The 22,127-nt window shown below is 47.9% G+C and overlaps 1 protein-coding gene across 2 annotated transcripts in view; it reads left to right on the top strand.

The window, feature by feature from the left end:
* Positions 1–22,127, top strand: part of MBP (myelin basic protein) — a 157,988-nt gene that overhangs the window by 66,577 nt on the left and 69,284 nt on the right. For both annotated transcript variants that reach the window (XM_011948934.1, XM_011948933.1), the window contains exon 3: positions 5,002–5,089. In XM_011948934.1, coding sequence (XP_011804324.1) covers positions 5,002–5,089 — 88 coding nt within the window. The remainder of the gene's footprint in view (positions 1–5,001; positions 5,090–22,127) is intronic.

Genomic DNA, 22,127 nt, shown 5'->3' with positions numbered 1-22,127 from the left:
AGAATAGCAACAACAAGATAAGATGGGCTGGACAAGCTTAGGACATCTCGGGAAATGCAGTATTTTTTAAGGGAATGAAAAATTCTCAAAATCAGTTCTTAGCTGTGTTGAATAAAGCAGCCTGTGGTGGACCATGACTCCGCGTCTAACATACAACTGGTTTTGCAGGTGAGAGTCACTTTGTAACATGTTTCAACACCTTCCTCTCGTGATAAGCAGTTTCTAGTCTGAATCAGGACTTTGAGAACACGCTGTATAATGTTTGTAGCAGTATCAAGCAAGTGTTTTTCTCTCTCTCAGCCTTTTTTGTGGTGATTAGAAACTTACCCTCTGGTCCATTCCTCCTGAAATTGCCACCTCCAGACCATCAATCTTTTGAAAATGTAAGGCTAATTATAAGCGTATTTTCATCTACAACGTGTGTGCGTGTGCGTGCTATGTGTGCACGTACGTGAGTAGCTGTACCTAGTAAGAGATCTCTCAGACTTGGCTGGACGCTTTGGCTACGCAGAAACAAGCAGCTGAGTGGGATCCTCACAACCAACCAGGATTCCACCTGCCGACGTCCTGGCTGTGACTGCTTTGGGAAGTTTGACTCCATGCTATCCTTTGCTTCTCCACTGGTTCTGATGAAGAAAACTGAATTGCACTTCCCGGGGGCGGGAGAGGGTGGACCTCTGATTTCCCAGGGCCCCTCCGGTCACCTGCCCCAGAGCCCCGTGCCGGGCCACGCTGACGCCAGGGAAAACTCGTCACTTAAGGGTTAGAGGTCAAGGCTGGGTAGAGGTTTTTTGTTTTTGTGTTTTTACACACAGAGAAAATGAGACTAATTACTGGCATATAATAGATTAGGAGACTATCATTTCGTTTGTTCCAAAAAAAGATACACTTTTTTCTCTGTCGTCTTTCACCACGCGTGTTAACGTCCCGAGCTGTTCGTGCTCCTTACGATGTAGGAGAATGTGTTCGCTTCCTGGGGCTTCTGCGGCAAATTCCCACACACCTTCTAAAATTGTTATGGATGAGAAATAGATTCTTACACAGGTCAGCGCCCACATATTTAGGCTGATGAAAAAGAAAATTGCTACAAATAGTATGAAGCAGCCATCCTTGCTTGAAATGCATGTCGACACCTGCAGTGACAGGTTCTATTTGGACTCCTTGGGCAATGACGCAGGGGGGCCTGAGCCGCCAGGACCCATCCCCTCTTGTAAGTCTGCAGGAAGCTCTTGTTTTATCATCGTGAAAATCACATCACTTTTGACACATCATCTCCATTATTCGTTCTGCTAGTAGACATTTTGCTTATAGGAAATGTGTTCATCGTAGGGGAATATTTTGTATTTTTGGAATAGCAATATCGGGTCTCAAAAACAAGCCTTATATTTGAGTAGAAATTAGTCATGAAACTTCCCAGGCCAGTGTGTACTTTCTGCACACGTGCTGTGCCCCCGTATGACCTAGAGATGTTGAACCATCAGAGAGTTGAGTTGAGAAGGTGGAGAAAACGACAGCTTTGGAGTCCTGTCTGCCATCACGATTCAGGGTCTACCTGTGGCCACTTTGGTGTGAGGCATAAATAGAGTGGACGCACCATCGCGGTGGGACCGACGTGTGCACAGGCTGGCGCACAGGACACAAACTTCCTCTTCACGCTTTTGCTGCCCACAGCCTCGAAACCAGCCTGGGAAGTGGATACAGAGAAGTGGCTGCTGCTAGGTTACCCCCTCCACGCACTTAAAGCAAAGTGATGTGATGTAAATATCAGCTTTCACTCCGCATCTGAAATGCCTCATTTCTAATATGCGGCATTATTCTACTCTCCAGTGAGAAGGGCTACCCACGCCAACGGGAAGACGCTGCTGGTCCTAGCCGTGTCCCGCTCGGAGAGACATTAAGCATGAAGAAAATGCATCTATGATGTATCACGACGGTAGCTGAATCGTACTTAATTAATTAGTTCTTAAATAACACTATTTTGTAATTAGTGAAGAATATGATCTGCTATTAGCATAGAAGCTAGATGTAAAAAAAAAAATATGACATGAAATCATAGCTGAGGAAAGACTATCGGGAAATTATTTATTTTCCAGGTTTTACTGTCTTCTAAAATTAACTGGATAGATATGAAAAGTGTACATAGTCAGCTATCTTTGGCTCCCTCTGCTGAAAGAGAAACAATCCATTTTAACTATGTTTAAAAAGCTCTCGCTGGGTGCTGGGCACTGTGCTAGGCGTGAGGGATAGGAAGGTGTGTAAGGCATAGTTCTTTTTCTCAGAGTTCACTGCGTCACAGGGAGGTGAGTAAAACAGTGGGCTGTCCTGAGTTTCTGTAATAGACACACATGAAAATCCACAGAAAGTCACAGGCTGCTGGGAGCCCGGAAGCCATGGGGATGAGGTCAGAGGCCCCGAGGTGAGAACCCCAAGGCTCAGCTCTGTAGTGGTGGCTGCTGCTGTTTGTCCTAAAGAGGCTGAGAGAGTGTTTATTCCAGTCCCGGGGAAGTTTCTGTCCCACCACATCTCTAGCAATGCCAGAAATCAGTTTTTGTTCTACTTGGTTGTGTTAAAAAGAAATCTCATTTTTGTTTTGCTCTGCATTTCTTTGATTACTAGTGAGTTTGAACATTATCTGCATTTCATTGCTTATTAGTAACTGTCTCATGGGACTCTGGGACGTGCAATCTGGAAAGCAGCAGCTTGGTTTCTACACCAGCCAACCAGCAACAGAAGCCTGGCAGGTGCACACAAAGTTACAACAAATGTAAACACCTTAATTGTCATTCTAGAATCAGGCAACACCTCTTTCTACAAAACAGAATGAGTGCTCCAATAAGCGGAGCAGAGGAGGTGCGTTTATAAACAGAGACCAAAGAAAGCAGACACAGAAAACAAAATGCAGGCGGATGTGTGGGTGGTTCCAAGATGACTTCCCTATAAAGGTTAAAGCAGACGGGACTTCCTCATCATCTGGGCGAAAACTGGCCTGCTTGGAAATTGGGCTGTTACCTCTCCTGATTTCTCAGAAGGTCAAATAAAGATCTTCATTTGGGCTTGGTACCATACTTCACACTGGGAGCGTCTGCTGGTCCCAGTGCAGGAGCTCAGTCCAAACCAGTGTCCTCTTACCAATTTTATTTCACAACGTGAAGGCAAATTCTTCCCTCCTCAATTTTGTGAGTCCAATAACCCATGTGTTTTTTATCTGTTAATCACACCAGACAGCACTGCATTGTAGAAACAGTGCCGTGGACATCGGTTGGTGGGGATCTCGCCCAACCATCCCCTCCTGTCTGCCCAGGCATGGGAATGGATACACACACTCGCTCTCTCACACACACACACACTCTCACACACACACACACACATACACACACACAGGACGGACGGTTTCCAGAGAGGGCTCTTAGTGACCAGGAGGTGGAGTGTGGGGCTCTGGCTGGTGTGAGCTCAGAGGGCTGGACTTCTCTCCAGGAACAAACAGCCTGCAGTACATAAGTGAGTCACACTAGGTCTGAATCAGACTTCAGGGTGGTCTTAATGGCTGTGCCTGCCCCTCTCTCCAGAAAGAAAAGAATGTAAAATTGAGACTCTGCACATCTTATGGTCCTGGGTTAAATGCTCCTAGGAAATGAGAGATTGGGTGGAAAATTGGTACAAAGTTAAGTGCAGAGACCAGGGTGGGGCACTGCAGGGAGCGGCACCCGAGAGAAGCAGCCTCCCGGTGCTGCTGGTGGGTGGCACCAGGACCAGTGCGGCTGCCCACAGCACTGACGCCCGCTCAGTGAAAGGCTCCAGTGTGACTCATTCCTCCTCCAGAAATGCTCCTTGCCCGTGTGCATTCTGAGAAGTGAAGAGGAATTAGTGCAACACGGTTAGGATTGAAAAACACAAATGTGAACAAACTGGATGGTGGTCGTGGAGCATGGCGAGATGTGAACAGTAACTGAAATGCTAGCGGGCTGTGCAAGCAGCTCTGTGCGTGCTGTCATGATGTCACCTCCAGGATCCCTCTTTCCCTGTCTAAAGCAGGAAGGAGCGTATCATCCACAGTGTGATGCCATTTACGTGAAGACAGAAAGGAGGGAAAAGAATACACGTGTCGTTGTCTGAACGTGCCCAGATGATTGTACAAAGTCTGGAAGAATCTGGGAATGCCGGCTGCCTCCCAGAGGAGGAGGGGGCATCCAGGAGACCCCGAGGTTTCAGCACGCAGCCGCTGTGCACTTTCCAGAGCATTTGAACCATTCAGTGTGCAAGTGTGACATTTCAAAATAGTCAAGTAAAATTGATTACAAAAATATCAAGAAGCTGAACCATATCTTCTCTCTGCACTGGTGATCGAACTATGTACTGAAAATTTTAAACTCAAAAAACAAGCTCACACTGCCATTTGGGCCCCAAACAACAGGCAAAGGGAGGCCCGGGGAAGAAACTCTGAAGCTGAAGATTGCCAAAGGAGTGGCCGGGGGCCTGGCCCCCGCCCCCCACAGCAGGCTGCGTCCTCTCCCAGAATACAAAGGTGCCTCTGAACATCAGCTTAGTTTTCTGTCCCTAAAAGGGCTCATTCTTCCCTCAAAGTGGTCCTGACTGGTTCCAGTTAGCCAAAGGTGTCACTGGAGAAGTAAGGCTTGGCGTCAGTTCTGCCGCATAGTGTCACTTACAATCTAAAGCAGTAACTATGTGGGCTCACCCTTGGCGTGTAGCTAATTTATTTTACCTAGGCTGATATTCCAGTTTTTTTGTATAAAACTAAACCAACTGGGTCCAGAAAGTGCTTAGGTGCTTAGGCAGAGAAAACAAGCCAGAATTCAGAATTCAGAATCCAGAATCCTGCACAGAAAACCCTCCTCTGAACCAAGGCTCTATAGTCTATCTTGAAAACAGGCGTGAAACTGATTATCTGATAAAAAATGTATAAAGAGACAAATGCATTACAATTACTTTGTTGATAAAACAGTTTCTCTTAAGAGAAGTGTTTGTTGTGTTTTCTTTTTCCAGAATGGTGAAACTAACAGGGGAGAATCTGAAAAAAAGACAAACCTGGGTGGACTTTCACAGACAACCTCAGAGGACAACGAAGTGTTTGGTAGGTGACGCGACGTCGGCAACATGGCGCCACATGGTGATGGCGTGCGCCTGCACGCTCACTCGGGGAAGCCTTTGATGTTTTAATTGCATGGGTGATCTGTGGATCTGTTCTCATTACTAAAAACATAGAGGCTGGGTTCATTGCTTCATGTCTGTAATCCCATACTTTGTGGGGTCTGTGCTAGAGGATCACTTGAGCCCAGGAGCTCAAGACCAGCCCGGGCGACATACGAGACCTTGTCTCTACAAAACATAAATAAATTAGCCATCTGTAGTGGCATGCACCCGTGGCCCCAGACACTTGGGAGGCTGAGTTGAGAGGATCACTTGGTCCCAGGAGGTCAAGGCTGCAGTGAGCTATGATTGCACCACTGCACTCCAGCCTGGGCGACAGAGCAAGACCCTGTCTGAAAAAAATTAAAATGTCAACTGTGTAGATATGTGGCAGATAGAGCCCCTTCCTCCCCTCCCACAATCCTTTCCCATCTCAGTTTTGTTTTTGCTTGTATGCCTTGTTGCACACATAGACATTCAGCATTTCCCAGGCTTTGCCTCACTATATGGTGTTTCTCTGATCATCTATTTGTCCAACCCTGTGTGAGCATCGGGAAGCCTAGCAGTGCTCGTAAAAAATAACTAATGAGGAAATGAAATTGCACCAAAGCCTGGATGCTGTGGTGTTTATCTTAACCACAAAGAGTGACTCAGAAGGCATTGAGAAATAACTGTTGTCTGCAGAATTTTACTTTTTTGTATTGCCTTATTGAATATAAATTGCCTTTACATATTTTTATGGTTTGAATGTGTCCCCCAGATTTCATGTGTTGGAAGTTTAACCCCTAAATTTCTATGTTAATTGGACATGAGGCCTTTGGAACGTAACTAGGAGCAGAGACCTAGTCATCAGGGCATTGGGGTGGGGTCCCTGATGAGACCAGTGGCTTTGTAAGGAGAGGAAGAGAGGCCTGAGCCAGCTCTCGCTCTGTATCACCATGTGGTGCCACCCACTGTGTCATGGCACACTCACCAACAGCTGAGCAGATGCCAGTGCCATGCCCTGGGACTTCCTAGCCTCAAGAACTGTAAGGAATAAATTTGTTTTATCAGTTATCCAGTCTCAGGTATTCAGTTACAGCAACAGAAAATGAACTAGGACAGAATCTTAGCATTCATCTTTGTTTCTGCTTCCCCTCTGAGCGAATGACCATGTTCTCATTTGAGGTTTACATTAATGCGGTTGGATCCACTTTTCTCATCATGACACTGAGGCTCAGTGACTTGCCCAAGACCACAGGGCTATGCAGGTCCTCAAAGCCGGTGTGGTCTGCTGTGCGCAGCTCTTTGATTTTCTCCATGTATTCATAAAGCAAAGAGAAAGAGGGGTGGAATGAAGTGTGCTCAGATCCTGAGAACTCACTGTAGGTCGAAGGAAAAAGGAGGGATTTTGCAGCTACTAAAATACGCATCCCTTTCCCCAAGATCAGCCGACCCTGTAGGTTACAGACGACACTCAAGGCAAACAGCTTCCTGGCCACATTCTCTAGCATGATCTTTGCTTAGTTATGGAAAGGCCTTTCTCTATACTTCACCTGTTAGTCAAGATAATTTATGCCATTTTTTTTTGTTCCTGATTAACTTGCTGTTTTTCAAAAGTCCTTTCTTTTCTATAATTCCACCCTTCTTGAGCGAGCATACATCAAATAGATTTAGTGTTGCCCAATGTTTCGATATCTTAAGTGTCCATGAAAATCAGCCTAACCCGAAGGCCCAGAGACTGAAAGCAATGAGGACTCCTTTACTAGAGATGAGATAGGCAAGTGCAGAAGGGACTCGGTGCTCTGCTGACTTCTGCATACTTTATGACTATCTTTATAGGAATTTTCTTGGAGGCATGCCTGAGCATAACTCGCTGCCTTCAAGTAGTGGGATTTCCATCCTAAGTGGCAGAGGAAGAAGAGGAAGGAGTTGAAGGCAGCCGCGTCCGTGACTAGGAGCAGCAGCATGCACTCTGGAGAGCTCAGGGTTTCCTAGAATAGACACGCTGTGAGTTTGAATGGGATGTCTTGATGATTTTAAGAATAAATCTGCCTATAAAACTCTAGAATGAAAATTCATTTAGATGATCTCTTTACTCATACATTTCAGCTACATATATAAAGACATAATAGAAAAGCACGAAGACAAATGTCCAATTTTAGGTTTTACATGTAAATAAAAGCGAGTTCTAGAATTATTTTGGTTAAGCCTACTGATTTTTTTAAGTAAACATCATCTTTATCATTATTCCCCTAGCTAATTGCTTTTAAGATTATTAGTGACAATGGGAGTGGTTCTGTTACCATCAAATACACACACACACACACACACACACACACACACACACACACAGAGGTATATATACAGCATGGATACAATATAATGTAAAAAGATCTTCTATACTCAGCCCTTTCCTTACACTATGAAGATAATATAATTCCTGAAGCCCTTCCAAACACAGCCCTCCTTAACCTTTTCAGAGAGATACTGAGTTTGGAGAGTTATTATCTAGGATTGAATGTGAAAACTACTGGAAATGATGGAACTGCAGAATATTTCCATCATTTCACAAACTTGGGTTGTGTTTTGATAGGAAGAGCAATACTTCTGCCTGTTGTGTTTACTGAGATGTTCCCAGGTCCTCGGACACTGGAGCAAGGCTCACATATCTGCTGAATGAACTTAGCTCCCACATTCCAAGCCTTTCTGCCTGTGAGTGTGACCAGGAAGCAGTTCCCCAAGAATCACCTTCAGGCCTTTGCAGCTGACGCCTGATTCAGGTTGAGTCAGAACAAAGGGGGAAGTGGGAGGAGCTTGTGGTCCCAGGCGTCCTGATTTCATCCCACCCTGGGGGAGGCTGGCCCCGGAGGCCTCTGCACTCACTGTTTAACAATCCAGTGATGCCGACCTGGAAGGGCCCGTTGAGCTGTGAGGCTTTTGCTATTGACCTTAATAATTTCCCATTCCTGACCCTTTCCTGCAGCACACAGAACTCTACGCTAAAGGCATACAGTGCTGAAGGAAAAGAAACTAAAATGATCTTGGCTACTAGTCTTGACTGTATAACCTTGGAGGCGTATATGCAATTTCTTTTTAAATTGTAATGTACAAAGTGACTCTAAATGAGAGCAGCAGTTCCCTCCCACTTTAGGAAAAGGTCTTTCCTTGACAGGAGAGTCAGTCCCATAAGTACATTAGGAACCATTCTTGATGTCCCGTGGGCACTAGGCATCCGTGATCGTGTGATCATCATCTCTAGGTTCTTGGCAGCCGTTTGATCCACGCATCCGAAGAATGAGCGAGGCATGTGAGAAAACGGCAGAAAGCCATCATCCTTAGCTAACCACCTCTGCAGGACACTCATACCTAAGATCTCTGTGACATCAAAAGGCAGCAGTGTTGTATTTCAGCTGAGAAGAGAGTCCCCGAGTGAAGACTGATTGACGCATTGAAGAGAAAAGTTTGTGCCAGGCGCTGACTCTGGCACAGAGGCCATCACTATGGTTCACACATTGAGCGCTCAAAACCGCAAACAGACAACTAAAACCACGCAGCCTTCCTCCTCGTCTCTGTGAAGGCCAGAGCCAGTCATTTTCTTAGCAATCCGCTTTGAAATTTTATTTGCCCTTCATCTCCTGGTAAAAATCCCACCAAAGGATTATTTTCAATCTCAGTCAATAACTCATTAGAGCACACTTTCAAATATCTTCTGTGTTTTTTTTTTTTTTTTTGACAGCTTTGTGGTTATGCTTAAGACTGTTTCACCTAGTTACAAAAGGAGGAAGAAAACACTTTAAGGCACGACAACCTAGAGAACTGGGTGTTGTCTGAGCTTTGGGGAAGCAGGTCATTTTGCGGTAGACCAGTTGCTGCTCAGTGTTTTCTGACCCACACCCCCACAGGCAGTGCATACACTGTCCTCTGCCAGAGAAACCAGGCAGGAAGGAAGGCAGGAGTCAGTCTCCACCTCTCCTCCCGCTGGGGTTGACTAATGGTGGGGCTCAACTAAAGGCAGGCAATTCAGTTGAGGTGAGTGAAGTCTTAGGTCTTCCTAAATGACACTAAGGAAGGAGAGCAGTGGCCAAAAGAGGGCACTGCTGCCCCGGCGGCTGACTGTGGTTCCTCTCGGCCAGGACAGGCATCTCAGAGGCAGGCCTGGAAGGATGTGGACTCCGTGTCACATGTAAGCGAGTTCACTCCACATGTGCCCCAGAGGAAGGATGTCCTACCATGAACACGTCACCATCCCGCATCTGTGTTCGCTGTGTCCATTTCACGGGGCCACGTCCTGAGTGTACAGCACATAAGGGCAAAACCCCGTGAAGAGTCATGAGGAAAACATTCACGACGTCGTCGCTCAGACGGTGGAGACAGAAATATCTGTGTTTCATGTTTATTTAAAAAGGATTCATCCCAGAAACATTTAAGTACATATATTGGTGTGTGCGTGTTTTCACTCTTCTTTATTTTATAAAGCTTGAGTTAGCTGACACTAGGAAAAAAGACCAGGAAACAGTAAAATGTAAATAAAATTGAGAAGATGAAGTGAAGGAAGACCATAAACACACCAACCACGTGACAGCGGCTGCGGGGAGCCCCACGTCTCACTCTGAGCTGCCCAGCTGCCCGAGTGGAAGGGGACCCCAGCCAGCCTGAAATCTCTCATTTGACACAGCAGGTGGCAGAGTCCTACCGCCTTTTAGCTGTGTGCTTTTGGCAATGCACTCCTCTTTTTGTATCTTGGTTTCCCCATACGTAAGTAGGAGTAATCATAAAATGACCTGTGAGTGAGAAACAAGTTAACACATGTGCATGTGTGGGACTCTCCCATCTCCTCGCAGTACTCAGTGAACACGGGCTCGTATTTTCAGAGAGAAGACTGCAGACATTTTTTGAAGGATACAGAGCTTTGTTTAACAAATACTAGGAACTTCTCCTGCTTAAATTTTTATCACAGATAGAGAGTCACAGGGTAGTTAGCGACCTCAAGGTATTTTTATAGCACATGTGGAGATTAGTTTTGTATAGTTATTGATTGTAATAGAATTCAGTAAGAGCCAGTGGTGCAACATCAGTCTTCAGCATTGAAAGCCAAGATCCTATGATCCCCGTGTCTAGCCATCAGAGAACCTGCTATGATCCACAGACAGAATTACAAGAACTTGGGGTCCCTTCCCAGAGCCAGGACTTTGATAGGCATTTCACAGCACAGAGTTCCAGGTCCCAGGTTCTGAGAAAGGCCCAGGAGCAGTTCTGAGTGACTGGTTGCTGAGGCACTGTGTGCCTCTGTTCCATTGAGGGTCAGCAGCAGCCTCAAGAGAAGAAGACAGACTCCACCTGGGAAACAAGTCGGTGTGACCATTGGCTCTGCCATCAACTCTCAATGCAACTGGGGGTGCAACTTCGTCTCTCTGTGCCTCTGTTTCCACCTCCAGAAAACAGGATTTCCTATTGACCCTCAAGAATTGTTGCAAGTACTCACTGAGAGAACAATTTGGCCCGGTGTGGTAGCTCATGCCTGTAATCCCAGCACTTTGCGAGGCTGAGGCAGGTGGATCACCTGAGGCCAGGAGTTTGAGACCAGCCTGACCAACATGGGGAAACCACAACTCTACTAAAAAATACAAAATTAGCTGGCTGTGGTAGCACACACCTGTAATCCCAGCTACTTGGGAGCCTGAGGAGGAGAATTGCTTGAACCCAGGAGGCAGAGGTTGCAGTGAGCTGAGATTGCACCACTGCACTCCAGCCTGGGCAACAAGAGCAAAACTCCGCCTCAAATGAAAAAGAGACAAGAGAGAGAACAGTTACGCTACAGTACAGGATGCTTTAATGTCTCTACTGCTTAAAGCCACGTTCAGACAATGAATAATGAGTGCTGCCATTCATTAGTATTTTTCATGTGCCAGTGAGGACCTGGGTCACATCTGCCGTAAACATTCATTCATCGTTGGCGCCAGGATGTCCTGCCTATGTGATTTCACCATTCATTTATTAAATCATTTTTGAGCACCTCCAGTGTGCCGCGCCATATACTGGAGGTGGAAGAGAGAGGGCAGAGGTTAGAGAAAACAAAATAGAGAAATGGCGGGGCCAGCCCTAGGGAGTTCACACCATTTGGGGGGTGGTTTAATATAGAAAGACGTGAAAGAAGGGCGTTTTTTTCTTTCATTGTTTTCTAGTGCTGGCCGTGTCATAATGCTATAAGGTAGAGTAAAAAGCTATGTCCTAAGTGAATGAAAAATACTTAAAATGAGATACACAGAAGTTCAGGAGAAGCCACAGTGGAGATAAACTGGAGCATTTTGAAAGACCGAGGTGGTGACAGGGAGCGGGCAATGATTGGAGGGATGTGACCTGGACAGAGGAACCCTACGAAGATTTTCGTGTTTTGGTAGAACATCTGTCTTTCCAATGAAGACAGATTTTAAAACATCAAAGAGTAGGCTTAGAAGTGATTTAGATGAGGTTGGAAAAAAGTTTCTATGCTCTAAAAGTTGGAAGGTGTTCAGATACTATTCGGATCAACTCAGACACCACTGCCAACAAAAGAATCACCAGGTTCATGCATTTGGAAAGGAGAGTTTACTTCTTATAAAGGGCTGCAGCCTGCAAGGTGGCCATCCTGACAGCCTGGGAAGCAGAGACCGAGAGCAGGCACTTGGAGGGAGGGAAAGATGAGGCAGGAGTTATGCTGAATGGGTTGGCCAAGTTTACATATTCAATGACTCATAGGCGAATCCTGTGAATATTTATGGAGGAGTCCTAATGAATGTGTACTGAGTGAACATGTATGTTACATACAAGCTGTGTTGACTTGAATATTTCAAGGCATTCCAGTTAGGCCCTGTACATCAAGGGGTGGAACAGGGGCACAAAGGCACTCAATGTGCAGCCTCTGTAAACCCGCCAGGGCAGGCCGTGGTCAGTGGTGTCTTAGCAGAAGAAAATTACTAAAATCAGCCTCTTATCTAATCAGAGCTGCAGTTACAGCTTGTGGAACAGGGGGATCTAGCGTCATCTCATTGTCACAGCTGCAGTTGTTTTCATATTACTTACCTCAAGGCCAGTGCTTGTTTAGGTGAGAGAGGAAAGGAAGCACCCTGTGATGGTTCCATCCTGCCTTAACCCCTGCCTGGCGTGGCCTCGGGGCTTGTGTATAATTTGCTATCTTTTTTTTTTTTTTTTTTGAGACAGAGTCTCACTCTGTCACCCAGGCCAGAATGCAGTGGCACCATCTCGGCTCACTGCAACCTCTGTCTCCAGGGTTCAAGCCATCCTCCGCTGAGACTACAGGCGTGCACCACCACGCCGGGTTCATTTTTGTATTTTTTAGTAGAGATGGGGTTTCACCATATTACCTGGGCTGCTCTCAAACTCCTGACCTTGTGATCCACCCGCCTCGGCCTCCCAAAGTGCTGGATTACAGGCATGAGCCACCATGCCCAGCCCATAATTTGCTATCTTATTGCCACAAAGAGTCCATTCCATCTTGCCTGGAGGGGTAGGACCTTTACTTTACATCACCTTTCTAAGAGGCTGTTCCTGTCATAGCTAACCAAGAAGCCCACCTGTCTCCCATGCCACACTTCTTTATCCCACTGCCTTATTTCGTGTCCTTCACAATGGCCTTTTTTTAGTGCATTTACACACTCAGTGTCTTTTTTCTTCCACAAATGCAAGCTTCTTGAAGGTGGAGCATCTCGTATCTGTGCACGCACTTATTTTTATTTTAATTGACTACCAAGTGGCAGCACTTAGCACTGAAGTAGGCACACCAAACGGCTTCTTGAGACCCATGTCTGCTTTCTGCATTTTGGTGTATTTTTACTTGTAATAATATTCCCCTGATTTTTAAGCAAAAATATATTTATCATCTTACACATACGTTAAATTTGATTTATTAAAGTTAATTAATTTTAATTTTTAATTTTAATAATGTAATTAAGGTTAATTAGGATAATTAAATTAATTTTAAATAACTAGTGACTAATTTATAAAATTATTATAATTAAAATTAATTATAATTACTTAAAACAGCTAATTGAATTAATAATTAAAACTAATTAATGGGATAAATTGATGAACTAAAAAATAACTCAACTACCTGACATAACTCTGTCCCTTTTTCAATTTTGAATTTGGATCTTTCAACCAATAACATTTTTCTAGGCTGTTTAATGGTCCTGATTACTGTATTATCCTTTTAAATAGCTCCTAATATTCCATGTGATTGACAAACCATCAGTAATATAATCATTTCCCTATTGCTTTTCATTTCGGTTGTCTCTAGTTTGCTACTAGAAGACATGCTACAGTTGGCACTTTGATTTGGGTAGGGTTTTTTCTTTAATTGTTTTAATAGGCTTCAGGCAAAGTAAGTGAGATGGCTAAATTATTTTCCCCTGAAGTCATGCCGGTGAACTGCCCTTCCCGTGGCTGTCCTTCCTGTCGCTTCCATCTTGGGGCAGCCTCAGGGGATTGTAAGCTGGTGGGCTGTGGCTGGATGTGGTGGCCCTCAGGCAGGTCTCGTTATGTGCATATGGTGGAGGTTTTTTCTTTTAATGTTGATGACATTTGGAAACAGTAAACTTTCCCATGAAAATGTTGAACTGCAGCATCTCTGGAAACTAAAGGTCTGGCCGTGGCGTTCTCCCGGCTTGACTGCAGTCAGCTGACCAAGGAGCCCCCATCTCCAGGGCCTCTAGGTCCCTTGCTATTTTCCTCCCTCCACGGAATGAGCTGCCTGACCCCACAGGCCTGGAGCTGGAGACTTGGTCCCTAATCTGTCCGAGATTAAAATGACCCTGGGCACCATTCCAGTCACTACGGCCGTGTTCCAAGTGTGTCCACAATTTCGTTTCTTAAAGTGCTGTTTCTTTGGCTCAGGATTCTGCACGCGGGGGTGGGGGTGGGGCTGGAACAGCTCGTCCCCTGTGGGCATCGCGTGAGCCGGAGGGGCTGGGTACATGCCCAGGGCTGGGGTCTCCTGGAGGCCACTCCCTCCCGTGGCTGGCGAGCTATGCAGGGCGTTGCCCGGGTCTGGCCGGGTTGTCAGCCTGAACTGGTGCCCTGGGTTCTCCAAGTCTGGCCTCCCCGCAGCGTGGAGCTGGGGTCCCAGGTGCGTCCTGAGAGTGGAAGCCAGAGTGGAGCCACTGCCTGCTGTGACCCAGCCTGGGAGCCCTCGCATCCCCGCCTCCCTGCATCCTGGTGTCCCCACCGCCCCTGAGGTGGACGTCCAGGGCTGAGGAGGGGATGCCTCTTCTTCCCAGAGAGTCCCTGAAGAGCCGGTGCAGCCCTGGGTGACCTCTGCCGAACTTAGAAAAACACTCCCCGCCTTCATCAGATGTTGTTCCCCCTCAGAATTTTCATGTAGCGTTTTTTAAAATCATTGCATTTCTGTTTAAATTTGTTTCCAAGAAACTTCTATGAGAAAATCCTTTTTTGAGACGCTATTTTTCAAGTAATGTGTGTATTTAATGCATCCAGGTTAGTCAACTGACTTTAGTAAGTAGCTGTCATTTCCGACGTAAAATTCCATTTGGACCTGGTAGTCGCGGGAGCTCCTCTCTCCTTGTCCTTCACACACAGCCGATGTCCTTAGAGACCATCAGTGCACAGCCTTTCCGTGGGAATATTCGGGGCTAGTGTGAATGGGTCACTAATTGTGATTCCGTGGCTGCCTGAGGCCCTTGTACGCCTGTCTAGACAAGCCACAAAACCCGTTTTGTGAAATAGCATCTTTGGGCTGGGTATAAATCATAGAAACAAAATCACAGGTTGGGGGATGAAGGAATATTCAGATTATGTTGTCTGACCCCGCCTTGCATGTCAGATGAGGGTGCAGCTGCCAGGCAGACACCCGGGAGCAGGATCGGAGCCCAGTGCTCCCAGTCTGCCAGGGAGACCGCAGCTGGTGCCTTGTGGGGCAGGGCAGCTCTCACGTCTGTCTGGCGGATGTTAAAACAAACACTGCCACAGTTACTGCTCCTCTGTGCACTGAAGTGAATGTTAATGATCCTTTGTATCATTGAAAACCCAAACATAGCTCTGAATATTTACCCTGCTTCATTGTAGTACCCAGGCAATTCTTTGGGGATGTGCCTCCTTCTTGTCTCGGAGGATGTTTGTTTTGGGCCAAAGACCCCCTGCTTCTCAGCGGCCCAGTGGTGAAAGCTCACGCGGTGGGCGTGGGTGTGGGCATGGTCAGGGCACATGGGAAGCCGGTTCTCCTCAGCAGCCTCTCCTGAGAGCTGTTAGACAAAGGTCTCAGCATCTAGGAGTTACTTTAGTGAGGCCATGTGGTCAGGACTGTGGACTCGGTTCCCCCGTGCAGATGGGGGTGGCGTGCTCAGCTGCAGGTTGCTGGGAGGACTCAGTGGTGTCAAAGAAAAGTTACCCCAGGGAGAGTCGGACAGGCCCGGAAGACGTATCCCAGACTATTGCAGTAGCAGAGAGGAGCTGAACTCGACCCTGCTGAAACAAAAGGCAGGAGGGTTTTTAAGCACTGGGGTGAGCCAGTGGGAGAGTCCTGGAGGACATTGGTTGGAGGCCGGTTGGTGCAGTCAGGCCAGCAGTGTTTGCAGATTAGCCCTTATCACAGTTAGGCCCAGGCCCCTGCCTCCCTCAGGGACTGGGAGCTGACGGTGCTATCTGCCTTGTTGGTTACATTTCAAAGGCTCCTGGGTCCTTCGAGAAGACAGAGCTGGGCAGTGAGAGGCCAGGAAAGGGCTGCGGTCTTAAAGGGACAGACAAAAAATTTATAGTGGCAAGTTTTCTAGAGACAAGGAAGTTGGGGCCGAGAGTCCTACAAAACCTGTCCAAGGTTTAGTCCCCCAGATAGGAATGGCGAGGCTGTCTGGGCCAATGGTCCGTTCATGCCTCTGGTTTAGAGCAGCACCCGGTCCCTCCAGACCCTGTGAGCCACATGGACAGCGGGCCAGGCACAGGAGGCAGCAACAGTGTGTTCCCCAAAGCCTCTGCAGACCCAGCCCCGGGCGCACGGTGTCACTGATAACAGGAAATGCACTGCCAGTGGCCTCACTGCCGTGCGCTGGTGCACATTCATGCAGGTGCCGCCTGCCCTTCATCCACACGGTGAGTGGAGCTTAGTACACTGAGCCATGACACCGCAGAGCCACAGGGACATGTGAGAGGAGTGGGGGAGGGAGAGCCTCACTTCGGTTGTTTTTTTTTTTCTTTCTAAAAATTCTGACAGCTGCTCTAAAACTTTAATTATTCCAACCAAGCTTCTAGAACCACTGAGTTTCTGGGAGTGTCTGGGTTTGCAAAGTCACCAGCTGTGTTTGGAAAGACATTTCCAGTGGGGTTGAAATCTCCAATGTGAATGAACTTTTCTTGTCATGACCTCACTGTCTGTAATGAGGGCTTCCTGACTGCAGTTCGCTTTACCTGAAAACAAAACAGAGGCCAAACACCACCTTATTTAAAGCAAGAATGGAAGTAATACTCTGAAAGATAGCAGCCCACCAGCAGATGTGAAAAGCAATTACTAGGTTAAAAAAGAAAGAAAGAAAACTGAGCCCATTTTCCGTGCAGACCATCTTTCCCAGCCAGGGAGGATGGCAGAGGTGGCCTGGGCTGGGAGGGAACATGGGCTGGGAGGGAACAGCTACCCACACACCTCCTGGGTCAGGGGTTGGGCTTTAAGGATGTGGGTTCTAGAAGTTTACAGTTATGTGCCCCCTCCTCTGGGTATTGTATCAGTTGGTACAAAGCCACTTCCTCCCAGGGCAGGACATTCTTACACCAGCTCAGCTCAGCTCCTTCCTGCCTCTGGGTTTCTGCTGACCTTGCTCCTCCCACACAGAGGCTGTGCTGGAGTTGCAGCCAAGCTGCCTGCTGTTTTCCCGACCACAGAGTGTGGTGCAGACACACAGGGCCCAGCAGCGGCAGGCGGTGCTGCCGTTCCTCTCTCCCCATCCACCATGTGCCCGGCCCGAAGGTTCTCTTCCCCTCACTCCCAGGGCCTCCCAAAGCAAACTCATTATTACTTCCCATGGTTTGCATACCTTTATGATACTGAATGCCATAGAATGTTGACATTTAAATGTGTGTACGTGCAAGTCCCTTAGCTTCTCCTCTGGGCTTTCTGCTCTGAAGCTCATTTTCCTGATAATATGAGATAGAGCATCTGGAGATCACAATGGCAGAGTGGGAGAAAACAGGATGTGTGCGTGGTGACGTCACCCACCGGTGACAGGAATTGGAACTTGAGACGTGTGCGTGGTGACGTCACCCACCGCTGACAGGAATTGGAACTTGAGATGTGTGCATGGTGACGTCACCCGCCGCTAACAGGAATTGGAACTTGAGATGTGTGCGTGGTGACGTCACCCGCCGCTAACAGGGATTGGAACTTGAGATGTGTGTCTGGTGACGTCACCCGCCGCTAACAGGGATTGGAACTTGAGATGTGTGCGTGGTGACGTCACCCACCGCTGACAGGAATTGGAACTTGAGACGTGTGCATGGTGACGTCACCCGCCGCTAACAGGGATTGGAACTTGAGATGTGTGCCTGGTGATGTCACCCGCCGCTAACAGAGATTGGAACTTGAGATGTGTGCCTGGTGATGTTACCCGCCGCTAACAGAGATTGGAACTTGAGCTCTCCATTATCGAGGAGGACAGCCCAAGGGCCAAGCACCCTGCAGGCCAGGCCGAGGGGCAGTCATCGCGTCCACTCAAGTTCTGATGGCCAGAAGCGTCATGTGGCCTCACCTCGAGGAGGGGGCCCGAGAGGAAGAAGGACGCAGAGTGGGGCGGTGCAGTCACTTCTGTCACACTCCCTGATTATGTTATTTATTGTCCGAGCCCCCACCCCGGATGGAAAGTGAGCCCCATGAAGGCAGGGACATCTGTCTGTTTTGTTCGCCGAGATATCCCAGCACCTAGATTCAGGCCCAGCTCATGGGACGAGCTTCATCAATATTTGCTGAATGACTGAGTGACAGGCAGGACACCCCTCGTCCCCGCTGCTCTCTCCTCTCCTGTCTCAGAGACTTCGTTTGCACATGGCAGTGTTCCACATCAAATGCCAGCAGACAGTGTGCCTGAGGCCTGAACTCTTCCCTGTAAGGAATCCTGCCTCTGTGCTCAGCTCAGCAGTGATCCGCAGAGTGCCCGCAGTTCGTACATCGGAGCGTGTGTGTGCAAGAGTGCCTGTGTGTGCTTTGTGATGCGTGCACATAGCATGTGGGGTGCACGCTATAAAAATGCTGTTCCAACTCACAAAATGTCCCTGGAACTCAAGAGATGCTTTTGTTCTTTGAAATCAGGGTGAGACTCTGAAACCACAGCCAGCCCCTGTAGTGGAGGGTACCGGCTGACGCTGGTGTCTTGGCTGTGGGGGCTGAGGATGGAGCTCAGTCCTGACCCAGCCGAGTGTGCAGATGTCCAGCGTCTGTGTGCCCCTTGACTGCACCTGCAGTGGGGCCCCTGCCCACCCCTCCCCTGAAGCAGCCACCGTGAGGACGGGTACAGGGAAGTGGGAAGCAGCCGTGTCACTACAGATGCGGCCACCCTCAGCTAGGGTTCCCAACAATAAGCTATCTGGTGTTGAGCTCCCTGGAGCTGTTCCCCTCTCTGCTCCTGGGACAGCCACGCTGGCCTATCACGGGGACATGGCATTGGGTGGCTTCTTTTGGGGCCTTCTATTTAGCAGGAAACCAAAAGTTCCCCTTTTTCAAATGATCCAGGGCAGGCGGCTGGGGTCTAGCATGGGCTCGCACCCATGTTCCCCAAAACCTTTCCAGTGGCTCCACAGGAGGGAGCAGGTTAGGATGGGAAGGGCACAGTGCCCACAGGGACAGTGCCCCTGAAGTCCTCCCGGGGGGTACACATGGCTTGAGGGGGCCCTGCTGAGTGGAGAGAAGTGTGGGGGCTCGAGGACGCAGGCCTGACGTTGCTGGGCTGGCAGGGCACTTCCCATCAGGAGTCACAAATCCCAAGGCGAGGATAGTGGCCGTGTTCCCACGGGGGATTATTCCAGGTGAGCAGGTGGATGGGTGGGGGACACTGCTCAGTAGGTCCTCTGAGCTTGCCGGGCTATGCAGCGAGCATAAACACTCACAAATCACAGCTGTATTCACTTAAAGTGTGTTTCCTGTGCACTTACCCCGAAGCGATCCTGGCCTTCCAAAATAAATATACACTGCTGAGAGTCACTTAGGGTCATCAGAGCCACAATGGGACAACTGAAAGATTCCCAGAACAAAGAGGGAATACAAACCTTACAATGGCACAAATAGCAGCTGTGATGGGCTCTGGCCAGTGGGGCGGCCATGCGTGCAGCTCGGGACCCGGAGAGCTCAGACAAAGGGGTCCCTGCTCGCGGGCGCCCCCATCCAGGGACCCCTTTGTCTTAACCCCGGATCGGGACACTGCTGACCCCTTATGTCTGCTGGGCCTTGGATCCCCAATTTGAAAGCACCTCTATTTGGTTTCCATAAGTAAAAGTTCACATTTGTGATTTCACCTCACAGCCTGAATTTGTGATTGGAACTTGGGGTTCTGTTGTGTGGCTGTTGGATCGCCCTTGCTCCTTCCCCCATTCCTGGTCGGGTGGACTCAGGCACCTCGGAGGAGGACTCTGGCTCTGAGGGCACAGTCTCAGGAGGGCAGCTTTGCGCTCACAGGCCTTCTCCAGCCTCCTCCTCCTCTTCCACTGGTGCCGCACGGCTTCACCATACCCTTTTTTAAGACGTCCTTTTTTCCCACTTGTTCCAATGAGAGAAGGGCATGTCCCTGAGTTTCTCAGATGAATCCTTCAGGAGCTGGGCCTCACTTCTGCCACTAACGTTGTAGCATCAGCATTGTGTAAATTGAAGAAACAAGATGTTAAAAAAGGGAACAGTAAGCACACTGTTACATGCAGGTTTAGCAAAGTGCACCCCGGCTCACGCTCCTACCCCTGGTCTTCATGCATCAAACTGAACCCCGTCACTCTCACACCGCAGCTTTCCATATTCACTCCGACCTTCCTTGTTCTCCCTGGAAGGTGCTAAATTTAATGTATCAGGAAAGCTGTTAGTAATTATTATTCCTAAGCTCTCCTTCCTCCCTCAACTCTTCTTCGAAATTAAAGAGTTCCGTGAAAATCGGGTCCTTGGTTCAGCCCCAGTTCTGCCCTGGGTCTCGGTTTTGGTGTGGTTGCTGCAGAGGCATTTAGATCCTGACCTCACCCTCCCCGGAGGAGCCCAGTCCAGAAACCCAGAAGCAGCCCCAGGTGGGCCCTGTGGGGGCAGCCTCTCCTGAACTGTTGAGCCAGGCCGACGGTGGTGAGTGGATTTTAAAATAAACGATGGATGTGACCATTTAAGTAGACTTAATTTTATCATTAGAGAGGCACAAAGCAATTGAGAGATGCTCACATCCGCCCGCAGGTGAAACGTAAGGAACTCGTTATTTAGGCACATTGAATGGGAACATTTCATGAGGTTGACTTTTTGTATCTGGGCCATTTTTATTTCAAGGCTACAATACAATCATTTTCCACAATAATAAAATTTACACCAGAAGGCTGTCGTCCCTTTCTTCCTCTGACAGGAAGAGCCCCACCTGGATAATAGAATCTTACATGTTATTTTACCTAAAGTTTACCATTACGTAAATATTTTTATTAAAATGACTTTTAAAATTATGTCTTCATGTTCCATTTCTTTTTCCTGGGATCTTCATTAATAACCAAAAACACCAAAAGCAAATATTATAATTAGTGGTCCCCATGACTAGAACTTGATACTATAATAATTTGCCCTGGGTAGAAGAGAGTGGCTGGAGGCTTCCCTTGAGATGATTGAGACATGCTCCTCACTACTAAGGTAATAGGGTGGGGCGGGGTGGCTCATGCCTGTAATCCCAACACTTTAGGAGGCCGAGGCAGGAGGATGACCTGAGGTCAGGAGTTAGAGACCAGCCTAACTAATGTAGTCAAACCCTGTCTCCACTAAAAATACAAAATTAGCCGGGCATGGTGGCATGCACCTGTAATCCCAGCTACTCAGGAAGCTGAGGCAGGAGAATTGCTTGAACCCAGGAGGCAAAGGTTGCAGTGAGTTGAGATCACACCACTGCACTTTAGCCTGGGCACTTCAGTCTCAGAGTGAGACTCTGTCTCAAAAAAAAAAAAAAAAAAACTGAAGATTACTTCTAAAATGCTTTTCTGTACTCTAGCAAAATTTTATTAGTGAAAATGTCCATCTTTCTCAAAGCAAGAAACTTTCAACTACGGTGAAATGAGATTTCACACACACTCATGCACACTCTCATACACACTCACACTCACCCTCGTACACTCAACATTTGCACACAATCTCAGTCACTCATGCTTGCACACACTCAGACACTAACTCACACACACACAGGCGGAGTACCGCCTGCACCCGCATTGGTGGCAATCACCCAGACATGTGCACTCAAGATTCAGGGACTGTTGTGCAGAGGTACAGGCACAGGGTGGAGGGTCACACAGACAGGGCGTTGGTCCGTGCGGAGGCTCAGCTCCGCTGTGCCCAGTGGAGTTTCGCTGGGAGACGTCTTCGTGGTGGTTTTCGTGCAGGCAATTGTTTGCCTGCACCTGAAGATAAAAGGTCTTTAATAATTTCGGTAAGATTAAAAGGACAGAATCTCCTAAGAGTTTGCCTGGTAGAGCAAAGTATTGCTTGGCTTAGTTTTTTTGGTTTGTTTGTTTTGCTTTTTGTTTTTGTTTTTCATGAGAAAGGGCATTTACACAGCTTGACCTTAGGCGTTACCGCAGTGTTTCTCTTCTTGAGTGGCAGGTCCAGTAGTGGCTCTTCTGAAACAGAGGAGTCTGCCTCATTATTTCCAGGGATGCTGTCAAATCCTCAGAATCATTCTTGCTCACTTCAATTAAGATTGAGGGGCCGGGCGCGGTGGCTCAAGCCTGTAATCCCAGCACTTTGGGAGGCCGAGACGGGCGGATCACGAGTTCAGGAGATCGAGACCATCCTGGCTAAC

Source organism: Colobus angolensis, unplaced genomic scaffold (genome assembly GCF_000951035.1).
Source record: "Colobus angolensis palliatus isolate OR3802 unplaced genomic scaffold, Cang.pa_1.0 Scaffold287, whole genome shotgun sequence".
Taxonomy (NCBI): Eukaryota; Metazoa; Chordata; class Mammalia; order Primates; family Cercopithecidae; genus Colobus; species Colobus angolensis.
The sequence above is the reverse complement of the archived record's forward strand: the minus strand, read 5'-3'. Positions and strand labels throughout refer to the sequence as shown.